General features: G+C 55.9%; 1 protein-coding gene across 3 annotated transcripts; it reads left to right on the forward strand.

Moving 5' to 3' along the window:
* The first annotated feature begins 5,825 nt into the window (after positions 1-5,825).
* Positions 5,826-17,393, forward strand: ZBP1 (Z-DNA binding protein 1). Of its 3 annotated transcripts, none has more exons than XM_070421373.1 (8): positions 5,826-5,865; positions 6,790-6,998; positions 9,063-9,284; positions 10,615-10,794; positions 11,968-12,120; positions 13,117-13,308; positions 14,508-14,726; positions 15,720-17,393. In XM_070421373.1, the coding sequence occupies exons 2-8, from the start codon at positions 6,965-6,967 to the stop codon at positions 15,863-15,865; spliced, it is 1,146 nt and encodes a 381-aa protein (XP_070277474.1). In that variant the 5' UTR covers positions 5,826-5,865; positions 6,790-6,964; the 3' UTR covers positions 15,866-17,393. The 3 variants fall into 3 exon arrangements, with proteins under 3 accessions (XP_070277474.1, XP_070277475.1, XP_070277476.1); XM_070421374.1 differs by having other exon boundaries at positions 12,024-12,120; positions 15,720-15,853; XM_070421375.1 differs by having other exon boundaries at positions 12,054-12,120; positions 15,720-15,853.
* The last annotated feature ends 5,080 nt before the right edge of the window (positions 17,394-22,473 follow it).

The following is a 22,473-nucleotide window of genomic DNA, read 5'->3' on the forward strand; positions in this document are numbered from 1 at the left end:
CACCACACGCCTGCTACCCCCTCAGCGGGTTTGAAAGGACTGGGGGACTCCGGCGGGGCTGAGGGGACTGGGCGCCGCCATCTTGTGGCTGTGGGTGCCACCATATCTGTGATGGTGTAATGGTCAGTTTGCATATTCCCTCTTTATCCTTTAGATAGGATATTGTATCCTGCAACCCTATTGAACGTGTTTACTAGGTCTGAATTGTTGACTTTTGTAACTGAAAAGCAACAGGCCAGAGCTGGGCTAGATCACACACCACCAGGTACAGATGTGCACATGCAACGTTAGGAAGGTGTCGGTCCCCCACCATCAAGCTTCTCATCTGTCTACTGGTTCTCCTTTCAAGCAGATTCTCCTGTCCTGGTGGCGTCTTCTCCCCACTTCATTTCTGACAGCTCTAAATCAAACGAGAAGAAATTGGTTTCCAATTCTTCCACCAAAAGTCCCAGAATTAAATCCCATTGGCTTGGCTTAGATCACATGCCCATCCCTAAACTGAGCCACAGAAGCAAGTGCTCTGATTGGCCAGGTTTGGGTCACATGCCCTGTCCTGAACCTGGAGGTGGGGTCAGCTCCCTTCCATCCACATGGATTGAGAAGGGAGAGAAGTGATTCTCAAAAGGAAAATTGAGAGTCCTGGCAGGGCAGCTCAGTTGGTTAGAGTGTCATCCTCATATGCCAAGGTTGTGGGTTCAGTCCCTGGGCAGGGCACCTACAAAATCAACCAATGAATGCATGAATAAGTGGAATAACAAATCAATGTTTCTCTATCTCTTTTTCTCTCTCTCTTTCTCTCTCCCCCCTCTCTCCCTTCTTCTGTCCCTCTAAAATCAATCAATAAAAAGGGAAAATTGGGGCAATTTTACCAGAAGAAGGAGGTTGTGTGTTAAGTAGCTAAAAACAGCAAGTGCCACCCAGCTGGCATGGCTCAGGGGTTGAGTGTTGACCTATGACCCAGGTTACAGTTCGATTCCTGGTCAGGGCTCATGCCTGGGTTCTGGGCTCAATCCCTAGCAGGGGGCATGCAGGAGGCAGCCGATCGATGATTTTCATTATTGATGTTTCTATCTCTCTCTTCCTCTTCCTCCCTCTCTGAAATCAATAAAAATATATCTTAAAAATAAAAACAGCAGAGGCCATTACACTGGACAAGTGAATGCGTTAATGCTGAAAAAGAAAGCTGTTTATAAACAGGGCAGCTCTCGCACTGCGCAGCCGAGCTATCTCCTTCGCACCAGCGGGGAGGCAGAAGCGCCTGCACCAGCCCTGGGAGTTGGTTCTGAGTTGGTATTTGTTGAAATTGTTTCAGCATGTGTGTCTGGCTTCCTGTCGCAGGCATCGACAGGACGCTCAGAGCGCGAGGAAAGTGTGAGCCAGCAAGGGAGGCAGAGCACACAGGGCGTCTGCCAAGCGGCTCGCGTTTTCCTTCGCACTCTGTACAGTTGTCCCGAAGAAAAAGAGCTGCTTCCAAAAATAAAACAAAATATTATAAAAAGCTTCACAATCAGATGCTTTGGAACAAATGATGGGTTTAAATGTGCAAATACATTTCTAAAACAAATGCCCATCTGTGTGTGCACATGTGTGTGTGTGTGTGTGCATGAGGGCCTCCTGCTGGGACCCTGTGCCCCTCCCCCACATTTCCTCCCACATCCCCTCCACCAGCTCCCCTCCCTCCCCTCTGTGCTCCCTCCTTGCCTTGACTGGTGGCCCTGCGGGCAGAGACTGAAATCATGGTGTTCAGCTTATTAAAAGGCTTTCATTGAGCTCAGAATAATTAAATTTGTCTTTAAAAGCATCTAACTTGATTGAGTGAACAAGTTTAAAACCGGATTGTTTTAGATCCATGGTGTTCGGCTTCTCCAGCCTGCTCTTCACAGGGGTGGCCAGCGGAGCCATCAAGCATAGGAGCCATTTGGCTGGCGCTGTGGCTATCTAATCCAGATTCTAATCCTGCCCCTCTGAAACCACCACCAGTACTCACCCCGGGCCACAACCCCAGGGACTCCTCTCTCTTATGATGTGTCTCCCCATTTCCTTCATTTTCCATTCTGGGAGTGGCAGTCTTAGCACCTCTGGCTTCCAGACGCCTTTGAAAATGTTTGAGCTGCAAAATATAGGGGTGGGGGAAGCATTGCACATTCGGGATCTATACGTGTTTAACTAAAAGCCTAGAAAACCTAACATGTCAAGTTCACTAATTGTTTCATTTAATCATCATAAAAAATTTCATTACACTTAATTGTTTGAAACAAACTTACAGGTGAAGTCGCCCCACTTTGAGAGAATTCCCAAGACTCCTGGACACTCAGTGAAGAATTTGTGGCTAATTGTAATTAAATGAATTTCTTGTAGGCAAATAATTTTGGAAATGAAATTATTTTTAGAAATCATCTACACTAATAAAAGAGAAACATGCAAATTGGTGTCACTCTGCTATGCCCACCAGCCAATCAGGATGAGTATGCAAATTAACCTAACAAAGATGGTGGTTAATTTGCATGTGCAGGCGCGGAGCGAAGACTGAAGGCTCAGGCTGGACTGAAGACTGAAGAGGCTTGCCTTCCCCGCTGTGGCTAGAGCAAAGGTCTGGGTCCCGGGTGCTGGAGGAAAATTGGTGCCAGCAGCCAGGGGAAGGAAGGCCTATTGCATGAATCTCTTCATGCAATGGGCCTCTAGTTTGATTATAAAAATAAAAGATGTGAATTTATTCCAGTATATTTGTTGGCTTTCCGAAAAGAGTTGGTGGGAGAGGAAGGAGCCCGAGCAGCCCAGTGCTGGCCACACCCCTCTCCCTTGCCCACTTTCAGCCCTAGGACACCTTTCCAAATCCCCATCTCCCCTGAGGTGAAAATCCTCCAGTTCCCCTTCCTTTGCCCCTGGGAAAAATCTCAAGTTACTACCACAGCTTATTCCCTGCCCTGCCCAGCTCCCTAACTCAGTACCACCTGCCTATCCACCTGCCTATCCATCACTGCTGAGAGTTGGGGATGGGAGGACCTGGGACTCAAACTGAACCACCTGTCAATCCCTGGACTGGGCAATGTGGCCTCTTCTGCAGCCAGAGTGGGAAGTGGAACCAGGAACCAGTGAGGGGGACTTTCTCCACTCCCCCTTCCCGGGACAGGCCCAAGGTGTGGCCTGGGATTAAGAAGGCACGAAATCATTTGGTGAATGACCCGCTGAATAAATGGGACTGCTCCGTCACCTGAGAGAGGGACAGCTGCAAATCCTATAATGACATAACTGGCTCCTGTGTAATGAGCACATGCTACGTACTCAGTGCTCTGCTAGCACCTTCAGGCCATGATCTCATTGAACAACAACCCCACAACTGAGGCTCAGAACGAGTAGTGGCTTGCTCTGGGCACAGAGCTAAAAGGTGGGGGTGCCAGGACCAGAGCCCCAGGTTTGCCTGACTCTGGGGACATGGGTGACCGAGCTCTGTCTTGAAGGGCAGCGAACAGAGCCTTCAATACAGCAGCTTTGCTTGTTCTAGCTTTCTCTCCCTCCTCCTCTACCTCCTGGAACCTTGTGCAATCCCCTCTGGCCACCTCCAGCTCTCTGACCTTTGCCCTTGACCAAAGACATGTCATTTCCCACATTGGGTGTCTTCTGACCCTTGAGATGAATGCACAGGAGAAATGTGAAGATAACATCCAGGCTGCCCGGGAGAAAGGAGACTGGGTTTCAACAACACGATGTGTGGTAAACATATCTCTTCGAAAAGAGAGCGAGGGAGACATCTAAAGACTCGAGATCAGTAACGTGTCATTAGCATCTGCTTTGGGCAGAGAGTTCCCAACAGTTTCTAGAAAAACACAAGCCATAGAAAATGAGTCTGCTTTTCAGGGCAAAAGGAGGTTTGGGATCCAGCAGTCTGTGGTGCCATCTGGGATCTCCTGTGGCCTTTGAGGCCCTTCCTAGGGGGGTAAGGGGGCACCAGTGTCCCTGTCTCCCTTCCTCTCCCCTTTTGCCTCCCACCCTGGGCGGCAGGCTCTGAGAGTGTGGAAACTGCCCTTGAACTCGGACCTATCAATAAATAGGCCCCACGAATGGCCACACCTAAAGGCACAGAGGAGGTACCTTCGCTCCTTCCACGGAGGAACACCTGAGCCTCTCAATGGAAGGGATAGCTAGGTATCCTCCAATATCTGTTGTCCCGTATTTTTAAGTACTAGAAGCCCCAATTTTAGCTGGGTGCATTGCGGCCCAGCATAAAGACCATTTTCCCCCAGCCTCCCTTGCCAGGACATGAACTGAATGGGATGTCAGTGAAATGTGTGTGCAACTTGCAAGTTATCTTCAAAGGGAGATACATGTCCTTCTTCCCCTTCCTTCTTCCTGCTGGAAGGAATGCAGATGTGATGGCTGGAGCTTAAGCAGCCATTCTAGAACTCAAGGCCAATCTTGGAATGGAGGCCACAAATGGCAGAGCAACAAGATAGAAGGGGCCTGGGTCCTAACCTCATGATGTGCCACACCAAACCTGGACTGCCCACCTATCAGACTGTTTGAGGAGAAAAAAAGAAAGAAGGGTCTGGATGGGGTAAGCCACTAATATTTGGGTTAAAGACCATCTTTAAAATCAAAATTACCTTGAAAATCTCTTAAACTGAGAAGAGAAATAAAAGATAATCCAAATCTTCAAAAGTGAGAATCCCACTCAGTGTGGTGAGACGCTCACAGCAGGTTCATGGCACCCATGAATTCTAGACGTGCTGTACAATGCTAGGGAAGTTGGAACCCACCCATGTTCAATTGTTTTTCTTTCTCTCTCTCTCTATTGCCTTTTTTTTCTTTTGCCCAAAGTTATATGGTAGAGATGCATCCAGCACATTTTCTAACTTGTGAGAACCTACTGAGTATCAGATAGACATGCTTCTTCTTCTTTATCATCTCTGTTGTACAGTTGAAGAAACTAAGACTCAGAGCGGTCCTGACCCACAGCGAGAAGCAGGGCCTGCCCTGGAGAAGAAGGCGAGACAGAACCCTTGTCCAGGCGGCACCTCCCAGGCGCGTGGCCTTTCCCAGTGGCTCCTGCGCAGGTTCCGGGGACCACGCAGAGAGCCAGGGCGGAGGCCACACGTGGCTTCGGGATGGGGCAGTGGGGACAGGAAGGGCCATCCAAACACTGCCCGGTGGCCAGCCGTCGCCACCGAAACCCAAGTGGTCCTTCCAGAAGCCAACTGGACCCTCAGGAGGAAGCTCGCCCTCAGCCTGGCCGGCAAGCCCCAGAGGCCAGGCATCAGGGTCAAGGCCTGGGCTTGCTGCTTGCACCCTGGGAAGAGCTAAGGAGCCTGAGGAGGAGAGGACGGGGGAGAAGCGGAGGTCGAGGTCGTGCCAGATGGACGCGGGTTTCCCTGGGGAGATGATGGGTGGGAGGTCCCCCCTCAATCGGAGGGGCCAGGGGGAGGTGGGCCAGCGCCCGGGTTGGTGAGCGGGAGCCACCTGGTGGCCGGTCCCGGCACGGCGCCTCCCAGCATCCACCGGGGCTCACCCATAGCCCTTTCCACAATCTTCCTCCACACCCGCAACCACCCTGCCTTTACAGTTAACCTCGTCAGTGCATATAGAGATACGGGTTTCTTCGGATTTACATAAAAGGGAAACAAAAGCACCCTTGTGGTTTCCTGGTTTTATGGCTGGTCTCACTTTCCACCACCACCCCCTGCCAATGACTTCACCTGCGACGCTTGGCCCCGCCCCGGAGGTTGGCGTGCGTCGATCTGCTGTGGACTGGGCATCGGGCCTTCTGCTGGCTCTGCAAAGGCCGCCCCTGGGCGAGCCCGGGACCCGCTCCCTCGCTGCTGTCGCTGGTGTTGTTGACCCCGACCCCGGCGTTTGCAGAACAGCTGCCGGGTGAGTGTGCCCCGAGGGAGCGGGGATGTCCGCTAGCCGCCCAGGCTCTGAGCTGGTACCTCGGGCCCAGGGACTTCCTGGGCTGCGTTCTTGATTCTCGTGGCGGCCTCACACAGCGCCCTGCATTTCTGGAGGCCTCAGTTTCCCCTCTATTACCTGAAAGAGAACAATGGCTCTGGACGGCTTGGGGATCTCTTAGGAAAGTGATGGGGTGTTTCGCCTGACACATGCGGGCACCCAGTGGTGCTCATGACTGTGACTGGAAGTAAATGGAGACACAGAAAGTTTAATTAACGTGCCCACGGTCACAGAGCCAGCACATGTGTGGGGAGGGGCTGGGTTAGGGCCCAAGCGTGTCTGTGGCCTTGAACAAGTGTCCTCACTGAGAAAAGAGGCCAGTGCTAGTCCCGACCCTGTAGGTGAGTAGAGGGCCCATGAGATTTGAAAGCCCATGGTAAGTGCTCATCAAAGAGAGTTGTCATTTTTTTTTTTAAATATATTTTATTGATTTTTTACAGAGAGGAAGGGAGAGAGATAGAGAGTTAGAAACATCGATGAGAGAGAAACATCGACCAGCTGCCTCCTGCACATCTCCCACTGGGGATGTGCCCGCAACCCAGGTACATGCCCTTGACCGGAATCGAACCCGGGACCTTTCAGTCCGCAGGCCGACGCTATATCCACCGAGCCAAACCGGTTTCGGCGAGAGTTGTCATTTTGAAGTGCACACGATCATGGGCACCCAGGGTGCTCGCCTCTGTTGGGGGGGTCGGGTGGACATCAGTGGGCCCCTGGAAGTTACTCAGCTCTACCCTCCAGCATCTAGGCCACGCCCGCTTATTCATCGATTCTGCTTTCAATTTTGTTTCTTTCGAAAGCCACACACAGAAGTTTCGTTTTCTTTTTCTCCACAATGCTGATCAGTCCCGGCTTTCTAGGCCTGTTTCCGGGTGTAAACAGCTGGTGCCTGCCCGTGAAGCCAGCCTCCCGCCACAGCTGCCAGAAGCCCCAGCCTCGGCCACACAGGGACACCAGCCTCGACCAGCCCACCTTCTCAAGGCCCCCAAGCCTCCCCGGGCTCCTAGCCGCTGCTGTCAGCATGGCCCAGGCGTCTGCAGACATCGATGAGACAGGTACTAGTACTCCCTCCCACTGGATGGTGGGACCTGGGGGGACTGATTATAGCAATGAGAGCGACCATACCCAGGAGCACACAGTGCCCAGGAAGAGGAGAGAGTGTGGGCTGGGCTGGGAGGCTGGCCCTGCCCTAGGTGCCTGGCCACCCCCCAGGCATTTTACAATCACCTCAGTGGTGAGCGCTACCATGTTCCCATTTCACACCTGAGACCACCAAGGCCCTGAGAGGCAAAAACCTCAGGGCACCCGGCTGATGCTGGGGGCTGAGCGCCGTCTTCACACTCATTTTGAGAAGCAGCACAAGCCGCTTTGATAAGAGACACACATTCCCCTGCTGCCCTCTTCCTGAGAGCTTCACTCCCGAGGCCCCAGCGGAGGGGCCGGCACTGAGCAATCCCTGGGTTCTAGAGTGCCCATGGGGGCTGGGGGCTGGGGGCTGGGGGCTGTGGGCTGGGGGCTGGGGGCTGCGGACTGCGGGCGGGGTTTTGGTCTCTAGTTCCTGTTTCTGTTATCATTGGCTCATTCCATCCTCACCACAACCTTTGAAGTAGCTGCTGTTACCCCACTTCACAGGTAGAGAAACTGAGGCACAGAGTCACACAGCCAGGAGGTGGCAGAGCCGGAGCTCACACCTGGGAAACCAGCCTCGGAGAACAAAAAGGAGGCAGAGGGTGTAGGGAGGGGAGGGCAGGGCGTGGCCTACGTCCGTGGTCGTCAAACTTCGGCTCGCGAGTGTGGCTCTTCCACAAAATACCACGTGCGAGCGCGCATACAGTGCGATCGAAAATTCGTGGCCCATGCGCAGAAGTCGGTTTTCGGCCTGGGCGAGTCTATTTTGAAGAAGTACGGTTGATATTTGGCTCTGTTGACTAATGAGTTTGCCGACCACTGGTCTAGGTGGATTGGCTCCCAGGGTCCTGACATGCTCCCCAAGGGACACGCAGGTACCAGTCAAGGCCACTCGGTAACCACGTGCTACTTCTTCTCTGTGGCTTCCCCTTCCTTATCATGTGCCACTTGTACCTCGTCCATTTCACAGCCTCCCAGCTGCTGGGGCCTCACTCCCTTCACTTGCCTTTGCAGTCAGGGTGGAGGGGGTGGGAGGAGGCTGACCAGGGGCCGGCTTTTCAAGAATCAAAACTCTTTTTAGGACAAGGCAGAGCCCTGTGTGGTTGATGGAGGAGGGTCTGGCGGCTGATGACTGCTTGGGGTAGCAGTGGGTGAAGGAGTGGGCGCCCGCAGGTGCTCTAACTGCGCTTCACCTGCTGGCAGGTGAAAACGCTGTGACAAAGGCAAGCTGCAGCCGGGCTGTAGCGCTGAGCCGGAGGGTCCACTCCCACTAGTGCTGCCGCTGAGGAGCCGGATAAACCAGAGCAGAGGACTCGCTAGGGCCACCTCCCTGGAAGGGGACCTGGCTTCCCAAGAAGGACCCCGCGTCGCATTTCCCTCGGGGCTGCTGGGGCCCAGGTTTCCTCCTGATGGGTGTCCTGCCGCCCACAGCGCCCTCTGCATCCTGAACGTGTATCCCCTTGGTGGGGGGGATCCTGCCCGGAGGAGGTGGAAGCAGAGAAGAGGAGATGAGGGGACTCAAGGGAGCCAGGAGCAGTATTTCCAGGGCAAACCACACAGGCAGGGAGGGCGAGCCTGAGGAGGGCAGATTTTGAAGGGAGGAGGTGGCTGGGATCTGGGAACAGAGTGGCCCACTGCCCCTCCCCCCTCCCCTCTCCCCTGCCCCCCTGCCCTCACTCTCCTAATCCTGCCACCTCCACTCCCCTCTGCTCTGAGGACACCTGAGAGCTAAGCATCCACCTGCCTTCTAGCCACTCTCAGCAAGTGGAGGACCCGTGAAAGGCCTGGATGCCTCCTCCGGCCACCAGGCTGTCCAGCCAAGGTCATTTCTGAGCAGCCCATGAGCCTCTCACTGAACAGAAGTGTCGTTGGTGGATGTCTGCTCGGGCTCTGCCCGGGCCCCTCCCCCGTGGGCCTCCCCTGCCCCAGAGCCTCTAGCCAGGCTCCAACCTGGGCACTCAGTTCTCTCCCTCCCCTCTCTCCTCTCCCAGACCTTGAGCAGAGGATCCTGCAGGCATTGAAGGGCGCTGGCACCCCTGTGAAGGCTGCCCAGCTGGAAAAGGAATGCCAAGTGCCCAGGAAGTACATCAACCGTGTTCTCTACCGGATGAAAGAGAAGTTGAAAGTGGATCGCGATGACTCTGCGAAATGGCGCTTGAGAGAGGGTGGGCCTGGAGAAGTGGTTCCCACAGAGCCGGCCCAGCCCAGCCATGGTAACCTGCCAACCTAGGGGGGGCGGGTACCCAGCACCAGCAGTCCTGGCAACGGACAAGCCTGGATTTGGGCCTGGGTCTGAATACAGGCTCTGCCCCTTGGGGTACCCAGCACCAGCAGTCCTGGCAACGGACAAGCCTGGATTTGGGCCTGGGTCTGAATACAGGCTCTGCCCCTCGGGGTGCCTTCACTTCCTCTTCTGGCCAATGGAGACAGAGCAGGGCTGCTTCGTAGGGTTTCGAGAGGATTAGATGCAAATGGTTCAGCCTAGTGCCAGCACATACTAGGTGCTCAGCAAAGTACAATAATAACAGAAAGTAATGATGACAATGATGACGATGACGATAGAACAAAGTTAACGTCACACTAGAGCAGTGGTTCTCAACCTTCTGGCCCTTTAATACAGTTCCTCATGTTGTGGTGACCCCCAACCATAAAATTATTTTTGTTGTTACTTCATAACTGTCATGTTGCTACTGTTATGAATCGTCATGTAAATATCTGATATGCAGGATGGTCTTAGGCGACCCCTGTGAAAGGGTCGTTCGACCGCCAAAGGGGTCGCGACCCACAGGTTGAGAACCGCTGCACTAGATCCTCTTAGCCAGTTCTGTAGCCCACAGACCAAAAGAGCTGACATTGGTCAAGTGCTTGCAATGGGCCAGGGCGCACCCAGGGTTAGCTCGATGCGAAGAGACGGCACTCAACCCCCTTTTCCCAGAGAAGTTAGGTAGCAGGGCAGCCGCACAGCTGGAAAGAGGCAGGGCAGGATCAGAGCTCCCAACACCCTCTGCCTTCCCTGGTAGAGTCCCGTCCCCTCCCTGCTCCTCCACCCCTGGCCGTCTTCCTCTCTCCAGCAGACGGGACCCTGCAAGACACAGTTGCAGTTCCCAGAAACCTGGCTCTCAGCTGGGTGACCGCGGAAGCACTGGCTTCCTTTCAGCTGCTGGAACAAGGGCCCGTTTCCTTCGCCACAGGACCTGCTATGAGAGTTCAGGGCCGTGACCCTCCCACCCCACCGGGAGGTTCCCACAAAGCACCCTGAGGCAGCGCTCAGTCTCTGCGGTGGAAGAAGCTAACGGCCCGAGGATTGATTCCTCTGGTCGAGAGCTGACATCACTGTGCAGCCTGTGCACCAGGCGCGCCCGGAGGCTCGGTGCCATCCCCGGCCCCAGGACAGCCTCCGTGGGCAGTGATTATGTGTGTCTGATGGACGAGGGAACGGGCTCAGAGGGGCTGCGGCTGCCCAGGGTCGCACAGCTAGTAAGCAGTGGAGCAGACTCAAACTCCCGAGTCCTCCTTAACCACCCACCCTCCTGCCGCCCACAGAGCTGCAGGGACAGATCTTACGGTTGCTGGAAGCCAGCGGGCCCCAGAGGGCTGTGAGCATCGCCCGGTCCCTGGGGATGAAGACGTCAAAGGATGTCAACCCATACCTGTATGCCATGCAGGAAAAGCACCTTCTGGACTTGGACAAGAATTCAAAAACATGGGCAATTTATCAACCAGGTAGGCCCTTACATGCTTCCCTGGGCAGGGCAGGGAAAGACACACTCTGATGCCCAACCTGTGTTCCTTGCTGGGCACCCTGCTGAGCACTCGGCCTGCTCCGCCTTCAGAACCTCCCAGAAGCTTGCACTTGTCTTGTTGACCAGTCACTGGAAGGGGTTCCAGGAGGGAGGAGCATGACGGGGGAGTAACCATGGAGGGCCTCCTGGAGGCGGGGCCTGAGGCTGTAGTTGCAGAAGGCAAGGGGCTGGGAGGGGCGGCCCACTCCTGACTGTATTGGCCTGGGCGCAGGGCTCAGCCTGAGGTTGCTGACAGTTCTGTAGGCACTTTGCCCAACTTGGAGTTGGCATTGCTGAAGGAGGCCAGGCTGGGCTCAGATAGCCGGGGGGCGGAGTTCCAGGGCGACTTATCCACCAGGTGCAGCAGTCGCAGGGCCTCGAGCCCACGGTCCTTTTACAGGCCCACAGAAATGTTCCCATTTCTCTTAAAATCAGAAGAAAACAGTGAACGTTATAATCATAATAACGACTCTCGCCTAGATTATATGTCTTTATCCCAATGCAGTCATAACATAATTTTTAAAAATATGTTTAATGAAGGAAGTGGGCCCACAAAGACACAAGAGCCCAGGGCCCAAGGAGGTGGGAATGTGGCCTGTGTGTGCAGGGGCGAAGCCCCGGGCAGGTGCCCAGCTGGCCCACGTGGGCGGACACCCCTGCTCCAAGGGTCCTCAGCAGCCTAGGAATGACGCCCTGAGACAGCAGGCGGATTTTAAACACTGGTCACAAAGGCAAATTCTTAAAAATGCCTTGGGAGGCAAGCAAAGCTTATCTGTGGACAGCCGCCAGCCTTGGCTGGAGGGCGCTCACGGTCAGCGTGTGGCTGCTCAAAGGGAGGGGGGCAGAGGGCAGGTGAGCAGGAAGCTCCCCGATCCTCTTGGGGCAGCAGAGGACACTCAGGCAGGGTGACGATGTCCAGGGGAGGGTCATCCGAGATGCCAGTGGCATTTGTCAGACATGCCCGTTCCTGGCTAGGGGCTCCGGACTCAGCACCCCGGTGGGCACTGGGACTGTATGTCCAGGCTTGCCAGGAGACGTGGTGCTGCCAGCCGGCAGTTGGAGCCCCAGATCCGTCGGGGGATGCGGAGGGGTTGAGTGGCATGTTATTCCACAGGGACTCCCAGGGCCCCCACCATCATTTACCAGCAAAGCCCTGTCATGATCTGTCAGAACGCACCTCACAGCCACATCTCCATCCAGAACTCCGAAGCCGTCCAGATTGGACACGGGAACACCATCATGAAACTAATGGCCCCTTCAGAGAGCGGTGAGTCCCCTGGGAAACGCCCTGGGAGGACCTGGGGCAGCTGCTCTGTCTGGGTGGGTCAGGGAACAGGGGGCAGTCAACCCTCCAAGGAGAAAGGGCGGCCTTCAGATCGCCACGGTCCTCTTTCACGGCCTCCTGAGAGTGAGGGCATCTTTCTCATGCCTGGATCGAATCTTCCTGATTCCCTTTCATTCCAATACCGTTCGCCTCATTCCCAGGGGACCGATCTCTTCCCATGAGAAGCAGTTCGGGTCACTCCCCTCAGGAGGATGCCACAGGGGCCACTGCAGCGTTCTGTTTATTCAGAGACACACTGTGTTCTCCACATCGTCACATCTCTAGCACTGGAATGCCTCTCGCCAGTGGTACCCCAGTCATGATGAAATATGGCCCTGCAGGCACTGTGGTGAGAGGGGACCACAGTGAGAGCATCAGCCCCCAAGTGGGAACACTCCCTGCGACTTCTAGAGAGCCCTTCCGCCTTCTGGGCCTCAGTTTCCCCAGCTGTGAAATGAAGAATTTTGTCTGAAAATCTAGATCAACGCTTGCCCAACGTCAATCCTCTGAGCCTCCCCCCACCCCCCGATTCCAGCCAGGCCCATGTCTGACTGTTGACTCCATGTTAAAGGGTTTCCCTTTCATTCTGCTCAAATGTGTTTTAGAGTAAATTTGTGCAGCATCACCTCATGTGGGAACCAGGAAGGTCACCATAAAAAGCAGCACTGAGAGAAGTGCCGGAGGCTCTGAGCCCGGTTAGAGATGCGCTTACACCAGAGGGACTTCCTCCGGAGGGGCTGCGCGCACTGAGGGCGACGCGGAGGCGGAGGGTGGGCTCGCTGTTTGGGTTTCGAGTGCCCCAGTGACGCTCTAACTCCTGGGGGCCCACCTTTCCGATGGGGCCAGGAAGAGTCCGGAGGCCTGTCTCCTGTCCAGCCAGCCCTTGGTGTGTGTGGGTGTTGGGAGGGTCAGAGGTCATGTTGCTGTGTTTCCTGCCAGGCTCCACGGCTCCCCGCTACTTCCCTCCACCACCAGCAGCGGGTCCCTTGGGTCAGGATCCCCTGGCTGGATCCTCGGGGCTGCAGGACATCCGCATAGACAGTTCTGTGCTCAAATGCGTGCAGCTGGGACACAGGAACGAGATGAACGTGCACAGCACCCCGGCCACGGGCCCTGGCCACAGCCCCCCAGGTAACCGGGGGTCATGCAGCCATCCACCCCACCCCACCCCACTTGGCTCCTCAATGGATGGAACCTAAGCCAGTCTTTGCAGAGAGAGAGGCATGATGGGAAATTCCTTTCCACCCACCAGAGTGGAGCAGGTGGGGCTTTTAGAGCTAGTACTCAGGCTCCCAGCCCTATGCCCCTCAGGAGCCCTCAGTGTTTCCATCTGTACAACGGGCGTGCAGCAGCAGAGGTCGGGGCAGCTGAAGGGGGGACAGAAGAGATGGCCGACTGGGATGGCATCTAGGAGGGTGGAGGACAGGAGCCACCGAAGGACCTGGTGCCCTACTACGCACTGTCGATGGTGACCAGAAGGCCTAGGCTGTACCCTCCCGGTCACTGGTAACCAGAGGCAGGCTGGGGAGAAAGCCAACAGAGAGGCCTGAGAGGGAGGGGAAGCCAGGGATGCAGGTTCCAGAAGGGGGAGACCAATGAGGCCTGAGGAGCTCCTTGGGGTCCAGCCATCAGGGTCAGCGGTGACCTGAGGGGACAGAGGAGTGTGGGGAGTGAGAGGAGGCAGCTGAGTGTGGACAGTCTTTTCCGAAGTTTGGGTGGGACCGGCAGGAGCAGGACAGCAGGGGCTGGGGGCCTCGAGAAGATGTGAACCAAAGCTGGAGATAGAGTTCCAGAGCAGCGGTTCTCAACCTGTGGGTCGCAACCCCTTTGGGGATTGAACGACCCTTTCACAGGGGTTGCCTAAGACCATCGGAAAACACATATATAATTACATATTGTTTTTGTGATTAATCACTATGCTTTAATTATGTTCAACTTGTAACAATGAAATTGGGGGTCACCATAACATGAGGAACTGTATTAAAGGGTCTCGGCATTAGGAAGGTTGAGAACCAATGTTCTAGAGCTTCTGGGCAGAGGGAGGAGGGGCAGGAGGGGGGGAGGAGGGACAGGAGGCAGGGGAGGGGGTGGTTGAGTCCCAGGCACAGCGTGGAGGACCAGGTCAGCTGGGCAGCAGGAGGAGGTGGGACCCACGCTGCCCCCTGGGGGCAGAGAACAGAGAGCCTGCAGCCCAGACAGGCCGCAGAGGAGCCAGGGGAGGTGGGGGCCAGGGCGCCAGCACAGGGAGGGCTTGAGAGCCAGGCTGAGGGTCTGGCTCTGGCCCAGCTGCTCACCGCCCCCCCTCCCATCTCTTTTGGGCTGACCCACAGTCTCTGCCGCCACTGCTGGCCCAGAAGAAATCCAAACGCCCGCACCAGGACCTCACCCCGAGGGGGAGGGGGACGCGGCCCAGAGAGTCCCCATCAAGCCCTGCTTCTTGGAGGAGGACGCCATCGGCAACAGCAACAGCCTGAGTGTCTGCCGAGCAGGGGCAGGGGCAGGGCCAGAGGCCAGCCTCGGGGACCCAGGGGAGCCGGCCGAGCACGCGGGTGAGCCTGGGACCTGGTGGGCCCCTGAGAGTCCTCTCTCTCTCTCTCTCTCATTCATTTCTTCACCAGTAGTGCCTCCCATTTCTCGGAGGCTGGGGGGGCGGGGCATAGAGGGTCATAGTCAGGAGGCTGTTAGAGGTGCGGGTCAGATCTTTCTAGCCCGAGACCTAGCCCATCCCTGGGCGCTGAGCCTGTTTCTCCACCTGGGACGGGAGGACCTACTCAGCCCCATGCCTGTGATGCTGCCCTCCTTGGAGCCTTCCAGAACATGTCCCCTCCCCTGTCCTCACCTGCCTGGCCTTAGCCACGCAGTCCCCTGGTTCTTCTCAAGAAGCAGTGGTGTAGCCACCCTCGTCCATCTTTCCGAGAGGAGGAGGCAGCGGCCATTCATGCACTCACGGGTCCTAGCCCCGTCTCCCGGAGGCACGGCAACGAGCAAAACAGATAAATGATTCTCTCACGGGGATCAGGGGCCAGGAGGAACAGGGACAACTCACAAAGCAAGCAAGCGAGCGTTTCCAAGAGAGACGCTGTACAAAACAGCCCTGACGCGGGGCACACGGGGGCGGCGGCAGCCTCGTGATGGGAGGGGCGGCCTGCGCCAGGCCGGAGAGGCTCTGGGAAGAGGGGCACCTGAGCCAGCCACGCAAAGATCTGAGGGCAGCATTGCAGGTGGAAGCAACAGCCAGTGCAAAGGCCCTGAGGTGCGAACAAGGGGGACCTGTCCAGGAGCAAGAGGGAGAGTCCTGATGAGCGAGGGGGGGTGGTCCCTCGTGCCAGGAAGCTGCGAGGAAAGGTCAGGACGTAGCTGAAGTGAGCTGGTCCCTGGAGGGGCAGCTCCATGAGCTGCGCCTTCAGAGTCTCCATGGATACAGGTCGGGACAGAGCAAGGGGGTGGGGGAGCAGGGAGCTACTGTCCTGGTCCCCAGTGAACCAACTCGCCTGGCCACTGAGGTGAGGTGGCTCACGCGCTCTGGCCCCATCTCTTCCCAGCGCCCGGGTCCAGAGCTGCGGAGCCCAGAGGCAAGTTCCCAGATGGCGCTGGTCCTGCTGACCCCCACCTGTCCACGTTCACCTCCCACCTGGAAGCCATGACCCTTGAAGACCGGGATTCAGAGGCCCCAGAGGACAGCCCCTGAGTGGACTGGCCCCAGCACAGGGTCCGGGGGAAGGTGGGGTTCAGAACCAACAGCCGAAGGCGGACAAGGCCGGGAGGGAGCCAGCGGCGCCACGACCCCCGCACTGTACAGCTGTGTCCCATAAACGTCACTGCTGACCTTCTTGCCTCCTGCCCGAGGCCAGCATGAGTGAGCACGGGGGCTGGGTCAAGGCTGGGCCTGCGGTGCGACCCCCAGGACCCTCGGGTGCAGAGAGCAGTGGGCTGATGGGAGGGGTGCTCCGGCAGCCCCAGGGCCCAGGCCGCACCCCTCCCCCCCCCCCCCCCCCCCCCCCCCGCAGCCTGCTGGACCACAATGCATCGGGTCCCACGCTCTCCTCACTAAGGCCTGACCTTGGGGGTGGGGGGGGGTGGGGGGCCGGGCGGAGGGCCTTGCGGGGGAAGGAAACGAGCGGACCACGTGCGCCTGGGACTTGGGCGGGACACTGCGCTCTGAACGAGCCCAGCCACCTGCGCACGGATTCCAGGGAGACCGGCAGGTCCTGGATTCGCTAGGGCCCGGGGCCTTTCCCATGGGCTGGCGTTGCCCGGCCTTCTGGGGACAAAGTTATCTTGGCCAGCATGGTGGCCTGGGCCCCAAATCACTCTGGCCTTGGCTATCCGGTTTGCACACATGCCGCCAGGTCCAGGGGCTTGACATGGGCCTTGGCTCATTGCTCCCGGCTCTGGCTGCCCTCCGTGGTGAGCTGCACACCCACACCTTGCCGCCACGTCTGCCCGAGGTCTGTGGTTAACCAGGTCCTTGTCAGCACGATCAGAAAGCATCTCAGAGCCCAGCCTCGGCCCCCACACCAGAGCTGCTCCGGCGAGACTTCTCTCCGTGTAATTAATTTGTCATAAACATGCTGACAAAGCGTGCGGCCGTTAATGGGGACTGGAGGTGAAGGGCAGCTCTGGTCTCGCCGGAAAGAAAATTAGCCAGCTACCGTGAGCAGCGGAGAGCGGCTAAGCCTGTCCATCCCCCACCCCGCTGCCCCTGGCTCACCCACCCTCCCTCACCCTTCATGTACACAGAACTTGCAGCCTCCGAAGTTGGACAGCCCGGGGGGGGGGGGGGGGGGGTTACCCCATGAGTTAGAAGTGCTTTTCCAAAAGCACCACGGCCTGTTCCCAAAGGCAATTCTATTTTCTCACCCCAGCTTCCCTCCTCATCGCAGGTGGGCCCAGGAGGGCTTAGGCCAGAAAAAGAGTCTGGGCAGTGATTCAAGAGCATCTGGGCTGCAAACGACAGAAACTTAGCTCGCCTGGGCTTTAAAAGGGGAATCTGGCCCTGGCCGGGTTGGCTCAGTGGATGGAGTGTCCGCCTGTGGTCTGAAGGGTCCCAGGTTCAATTCCAGTCAAGGGCACATGCCTGGGTTGTGGGCTCGATCCCAGTAGGGGGTGTGCAGGAGGCAGCCAATCAGTGATTCTCTCTCATCATTGATGTTTCTATCCCTCTTTCCCTCTCCCTTCCTCTCTGAAATCAATAAAAATATATTTTTAAAAATAAATGTTTTTTAAAGGGAATCTATTCTCTCATGCAATTGGGAAATCAAGGGATACCTCCGTTCAGGAATGGCTGGATCCAGGAGCTCAAGCATTATTGTTAGGCCCCTTTCTTTCCATCTCTCTGACTCTCTCTATGTGGCCACCAGTCACCCAAGGCTTATGACCTGCCAACTTAGAAAGAGAATTCTTCAAGCCAAATACTGCTGGTAGAATGTCCGAGGGAAGATTCTGATTGGTTGAGCATGGGTCACATGCTGATTCTTGAACCAATCAGGGAGAATGGAGTACTCTGACTGATGTGATGGGGGAAGTGAGGTCATCCACGTGGACCTAGTCCTCAGGAAGGAGAAGGAAGGGTGCTGAGCTGGCAGAAATCAGGTGTCCACTTCAGGAAGCAGGTGTGGAGGCTTCTTCCCAGGATTCCCTGAGCGTGGAAAGGCTTTCTTTATTGAAGGAAAGAGAAAGCACTTCACTTGAGGGGCGATCATGGGATGGAGTCACTCCATGGATTTGTGTGGATTCCCCTCATCTAACCCTCTCTGTGTGTCTGTTCCTACTTTGCCCAACAGCAAGAATGCCTCTTTCACAGAATTTTGGGGGGACAAGGTGCAATCGGTGGGCATATGCGGCTTTAAATTGGGGAGTGTGCATGGTGGCCAGGTATGGGGTCTTTAGTGGCCTGTAAATTATAGAAAAAACCCTACTCAGATTTTATTTTAAAAGATATTTCACAAGGCATTTGAGATAAGCTTCCAACTTGAAGGTCAGACAAAAAGCAAGCAAACAAAGAGAGGAATTATGAGGAACTAGAGCAAATGCGGCCCTGGCTGGGCACTCAGTGGTTGGAGCATCATCCTGAGACACCATGATTGCAGTCCCACCCCAGGTCAGGCACAGGCACATACAGGAAGCAGCAATGAATGCATGAACAAGTGGAGCAACAAATCAGTGTTTCTCTCTCTCTTTCTCTCCCTGCCCCCCTTTCCTCTCTCTCTAAAATCAATTTAAAAAATGGAAAGAAAAAAAAAAAAAAAAACAGAAGAAAACACCAAAACTCCGTCATTAACATCCTCCAAAGAAGAAAGTATATCACAACCAGGAAACAAGAATGGTTTGCTAAAAAAAATTTTAAAAAAAGGAAGTTTAGGAAAATGAAGAGAAACTCCTTGACATTATAAGTATGAAAGCTGAAATTTAAATTAAAAAAGCAATAGAAGAATTAGAAGACAACGAGAATGTTTTCCCCAGATAAGTAGATAAATATTTGTTTATAAAATGGACAATAACAAAGGCGAGGATTTTACAGGATTAATTGGATAAGCCCTATTGCTCCCAAGTGGAGAATATGGATAAAGTAGGAGGCATGAATGATCAAAAACAAGGAGTCCCCAAATGATAGACTGATTTTTTAGGTGGAAAAGCCCTCCTGATACTTGGCACAGTGACTACAAGCCTCAACGAGGGACCTGTTCTAATGAAATTTTAGAAAACGGATAAAGAGAAGATGCTAAAAGCCTTTGAGGATTAAACAAAATAGGATCGCATGCCAAAAAGTATGTTGCATTTCAAATGACAGGCTGGCTCCGTAGCAACCTGGGGGTAGGGGGTTCTCAGGGAGAACGCCTTCTCCTGGCTGTGCTGTCCCCTGTGGGATTCTCTTTGGGAGAAAAGGTCTGTGAGTGAAGTGGCTCATAGACTTTCTTCCCACTCCAACCTCCCTCCTAAATCCAGGGCACCGGGAAGTCCATGGGGCGGACCCCAGCAGCAGGGGGGCGGTGAGCAGTCTGATGCTGGGCAGAAAATCGATAGAGCAGCCAGGCATGCCTGGAGTGAAGGGCTGGGTGAACGTGGGGATGAAATTTCAAGTGGAAAAATGAAATTGAGACTTAAAAATATGTATTTATGAGTTTGTTAAGTGTTGATGGACATATTGCAGATCTGTCTGTTGGAAGTTTTACATTTAAGAAAACTATGTGCGTGCGCGCGCTCTTGTAAACAGACTTTGGGTAAGGCCTTGTCCAGCGCCCCGACCAATGTGGCCAGCTGTCCCCCCGTGTCTCAGTTTGGCCTCCCATAGACTCAGACACCACACGGAGATCTCCCAGCCCCAAGGACTTCTGCTCTGGTGTCGACGAAGAGGCTGCTGTGGCTCCAGACTCACTGGGGACAAAAGTAGCTTCTAAACCAGCGGTTGCCAACCTTTCGGACCTCACGGACCACCAGTGGTCCGCAGATGAGTGACTTAGGGCCGGGGAGGGTGAATGACGTGACCAAGACGGTAAGGGACGCCCAGGCCTGGGGCTGAGCCTTCCAGACCCTGAACCAGACTTTCCCAACCCTGATCATAAACCCACCACCCAGAGGCACACGCCCACCTCCCATCTGACGGGGAAACTAGAGAGCCACCAGCTCACCAGAGAAGAGGGGCGGGCAGGCCCAGCATTTTGTATTCTGTGAAAACCCTCCTCCTGCAAGAAGAGGGTCCCGGGAACTAAGGGTTCCCTGGGCAAATAAATCAGCCCTGGGCGATCCTCAAGCAGCCCATTGCCCAGAGAGGTAAACTGAGGCTCAGGGAGGATAGGCAATTGCCCGAGGGACAAAGACAGGGTTCAAACCCCAGCTACTGGGCTTCTAGGCCAGGAGTCTTTTTATTTTTTTCTTTTATATGTTTTTATTGGTTTCAGAGAGGAAGGGAGAGGAAGAGAGAGGGAGAGAGAGATAGAAACATCAATGATGAGAATCGTTGATTGGCTGCCTCCTGCACGACCCCCTCTTACCCCGCACTGGGGATTGAGCCCACAGCCCAGGCATGTGCCCTTGACCAGAATAGAATCTCTGGGACTCTTCAGTCCACAGGCTGACACTCCATCCACTGAGCCAAACCAGCGAGGGCTAGGCCAGTGCTCTTAACCATGCTGCTGAAGAAACTGTTAGGGACTCAAAGCCAGCCTGGCTCTCGCCACCTGGCCCCACTTTTTGTGACTTGCTCATTCATGGCCTTCCCCACCCCCACCCAGGAACCTCTGGCCTTGGCCACCATCAGCTGAATCTCCACCAGATGCTGGAGACACAGCCCAGCCGCTGGTGGGAGGCGTGGGCGCAGCGACGAGGGCCTGGAATGGCGGCCTGAGGCTCTGGAGGTGACCCTGGTTCTGCCCTCCCTGTCTGTGCGCCCAGCCCCAGCACCCACCCAGCGGCTCTGAGCCTCCTCCTGCCGTGGCCGGGAGGCGACCAAGCACACGGGCAGCTTTCCACGAGGGTTAGACGAGATGGCGGGGCAGCAGCCGGCCAGGCCACACGTGGGAAAAGCTCAGTAAAGAATGACTTCAGTTCAGTGGCTCTTCCCGGGCCCACATTCCCACATCCTGCTCACCAGGGGACATGCGACGAGTCAGCAGGCGTGTCTGATTGTCACCAGTGGGTGAGGAAGAGGAAGGGGTGCTTTCCCGGAGCAAATTGCCACCAGGGACAAGGTCTAAAAGCCCAGCCTGGAGGCCAGAGGTCCCGCCGCCGGGGAAGTGGGCGCTCGGAGGGTCTGCAGCGCCTGTTCCTCCGGAGGCTGTGGCCTTGCCCAGCATCCAGAGCTGCCGCTCCCTCAGCTGGCCCTTCTCCTCCACCTTCCCATCCCCCTCCCTCTTTGTCTGCCTCCTGCTTGCCTCTTATAAGACCCTCACTGTTTGGGTTCCCCCCCACGACAATCCACTGTGACACCCCACTTCGGGCGCTGAATCACATCTACAAAGTCTATTTCTCCGTCTAAGGTGCTGTCCACGCAGCTGCTGGGATTCGGGGAGGGGGCGGGGCATGCATTACCCAGCCCCCATCACAGACAGTCACCCCCCCACATCCAGCAGGGCCCAGGTTGAGAGGCCACAGGAAATGACACCGTCCTATGAACACCAGGGGGTAAAGGAAGGCCAGGGCCCCACCTCACAGCCGGTGTGACCTGGGCGTGACCTGGGGAAGTCCATCACCTCTGAGCCTCGGCTCCTCCTCTGTGAAATGGGTACAAATAAAGACAGTGCTCGCCAGGCCAGGGGTTCAACGGGAGGGCCAAGCGGTCCCGCACCCTGGTTCTCCGCCCTTGGGACATCATCCAGACCCACCCAGACCGACGGAGCACAGTCTCTGAGGGGGGCCTGGGCAGGGGCATTTGTAAATGGACCATCGCATAGTCGTGACCCCAGCAGCCCCCCGACCCAGCGCCTCCATCTGGCTGATCTCTGTAGTAGGAAGGCGTCTGGGGAAGAGGAGCCTCACCAAGTCCCAGCCAGCATCTTCCTGCCCAGCCACCAGCTGAACCAGCTCCCAGCCTTTCACAGCCTTGGGCCGAGCGCCCTCTGCTGGCCGTAGGCTGCGGCACCAGCAGAGCTTGTGAACTTCCAGGGTCCCCGCCAAAAAGAGCCAGACTCACGACATTTCTCCCGTGGTTTTGGGTGGAGCACAGCACCCGAAGCCTGTCCACAGACCTCAGGTTGAGTTCCTGCACTGCCCCCCCAGGGGGCTGCCTTTCCTGCTGATACCAGCACCCCAACGTCGAAAACGCAATGCTGGCCAAGGGGGAACACCAGTTTATGAAGAAAGGGGCTCACACCCTATTTTACAGGCAGAAAATATGGAAGCACAGAGAGGTTAAGCTACTCGCCCAAGGTCACACAGCCAGGATTAAATCCAGAGGTCAAAGTGGGTGGAAAGGCAAAGTGGGGGTGAAAGGAATCCTTCGTGTGTGGCAGTCCCATCTCACGCTTGGGAAACGCCTCTGGGCTGGGAGGTGAGGACGTGGGGTCACCTGGGCCCCCCTGGTGAGCGCTGCAGGACCTGAAGGGGGACAACCCCATCTGAGCACAGTCAGCCCGCATACCCTGACATTGGCCCACCTTGGGCAGACACCTGTCTGTGCCTCAGTTTCCACGTGTGTAAAATGGGATCTTTGTTCCTCCTCAAGATGGCTTTCAGGATGGACGAGGTCCAGGCCTGCTCCCAGGAGTCCCGTGTCAGCACTGTGGCTGACTGTGCGCTGGGCACACCTGTCCTGAGCTGCCCCCGCATCTCAGAGGCACCCCCACCCCTGCATTGTGCCCT

The sequence above is a fragment of the Myotis yumanensis genome, unplaced genomic scaffold (assembly GCF_028538775.1).
Source record: "Myotis yumanensis isolate MYYU_CA2020_CCGP unplaced genomic scaffold, mMyoYum1.0.hap1 SCAF_7, whole genome shotgun sequence".
Taxonomy (NCBI): domain Eukaryota; kingdom Metazoa; phylum Chordata; class Mammalia; order Chiroptera; family Vespertilionidae; genus Myotis; species Myotis yumanensis.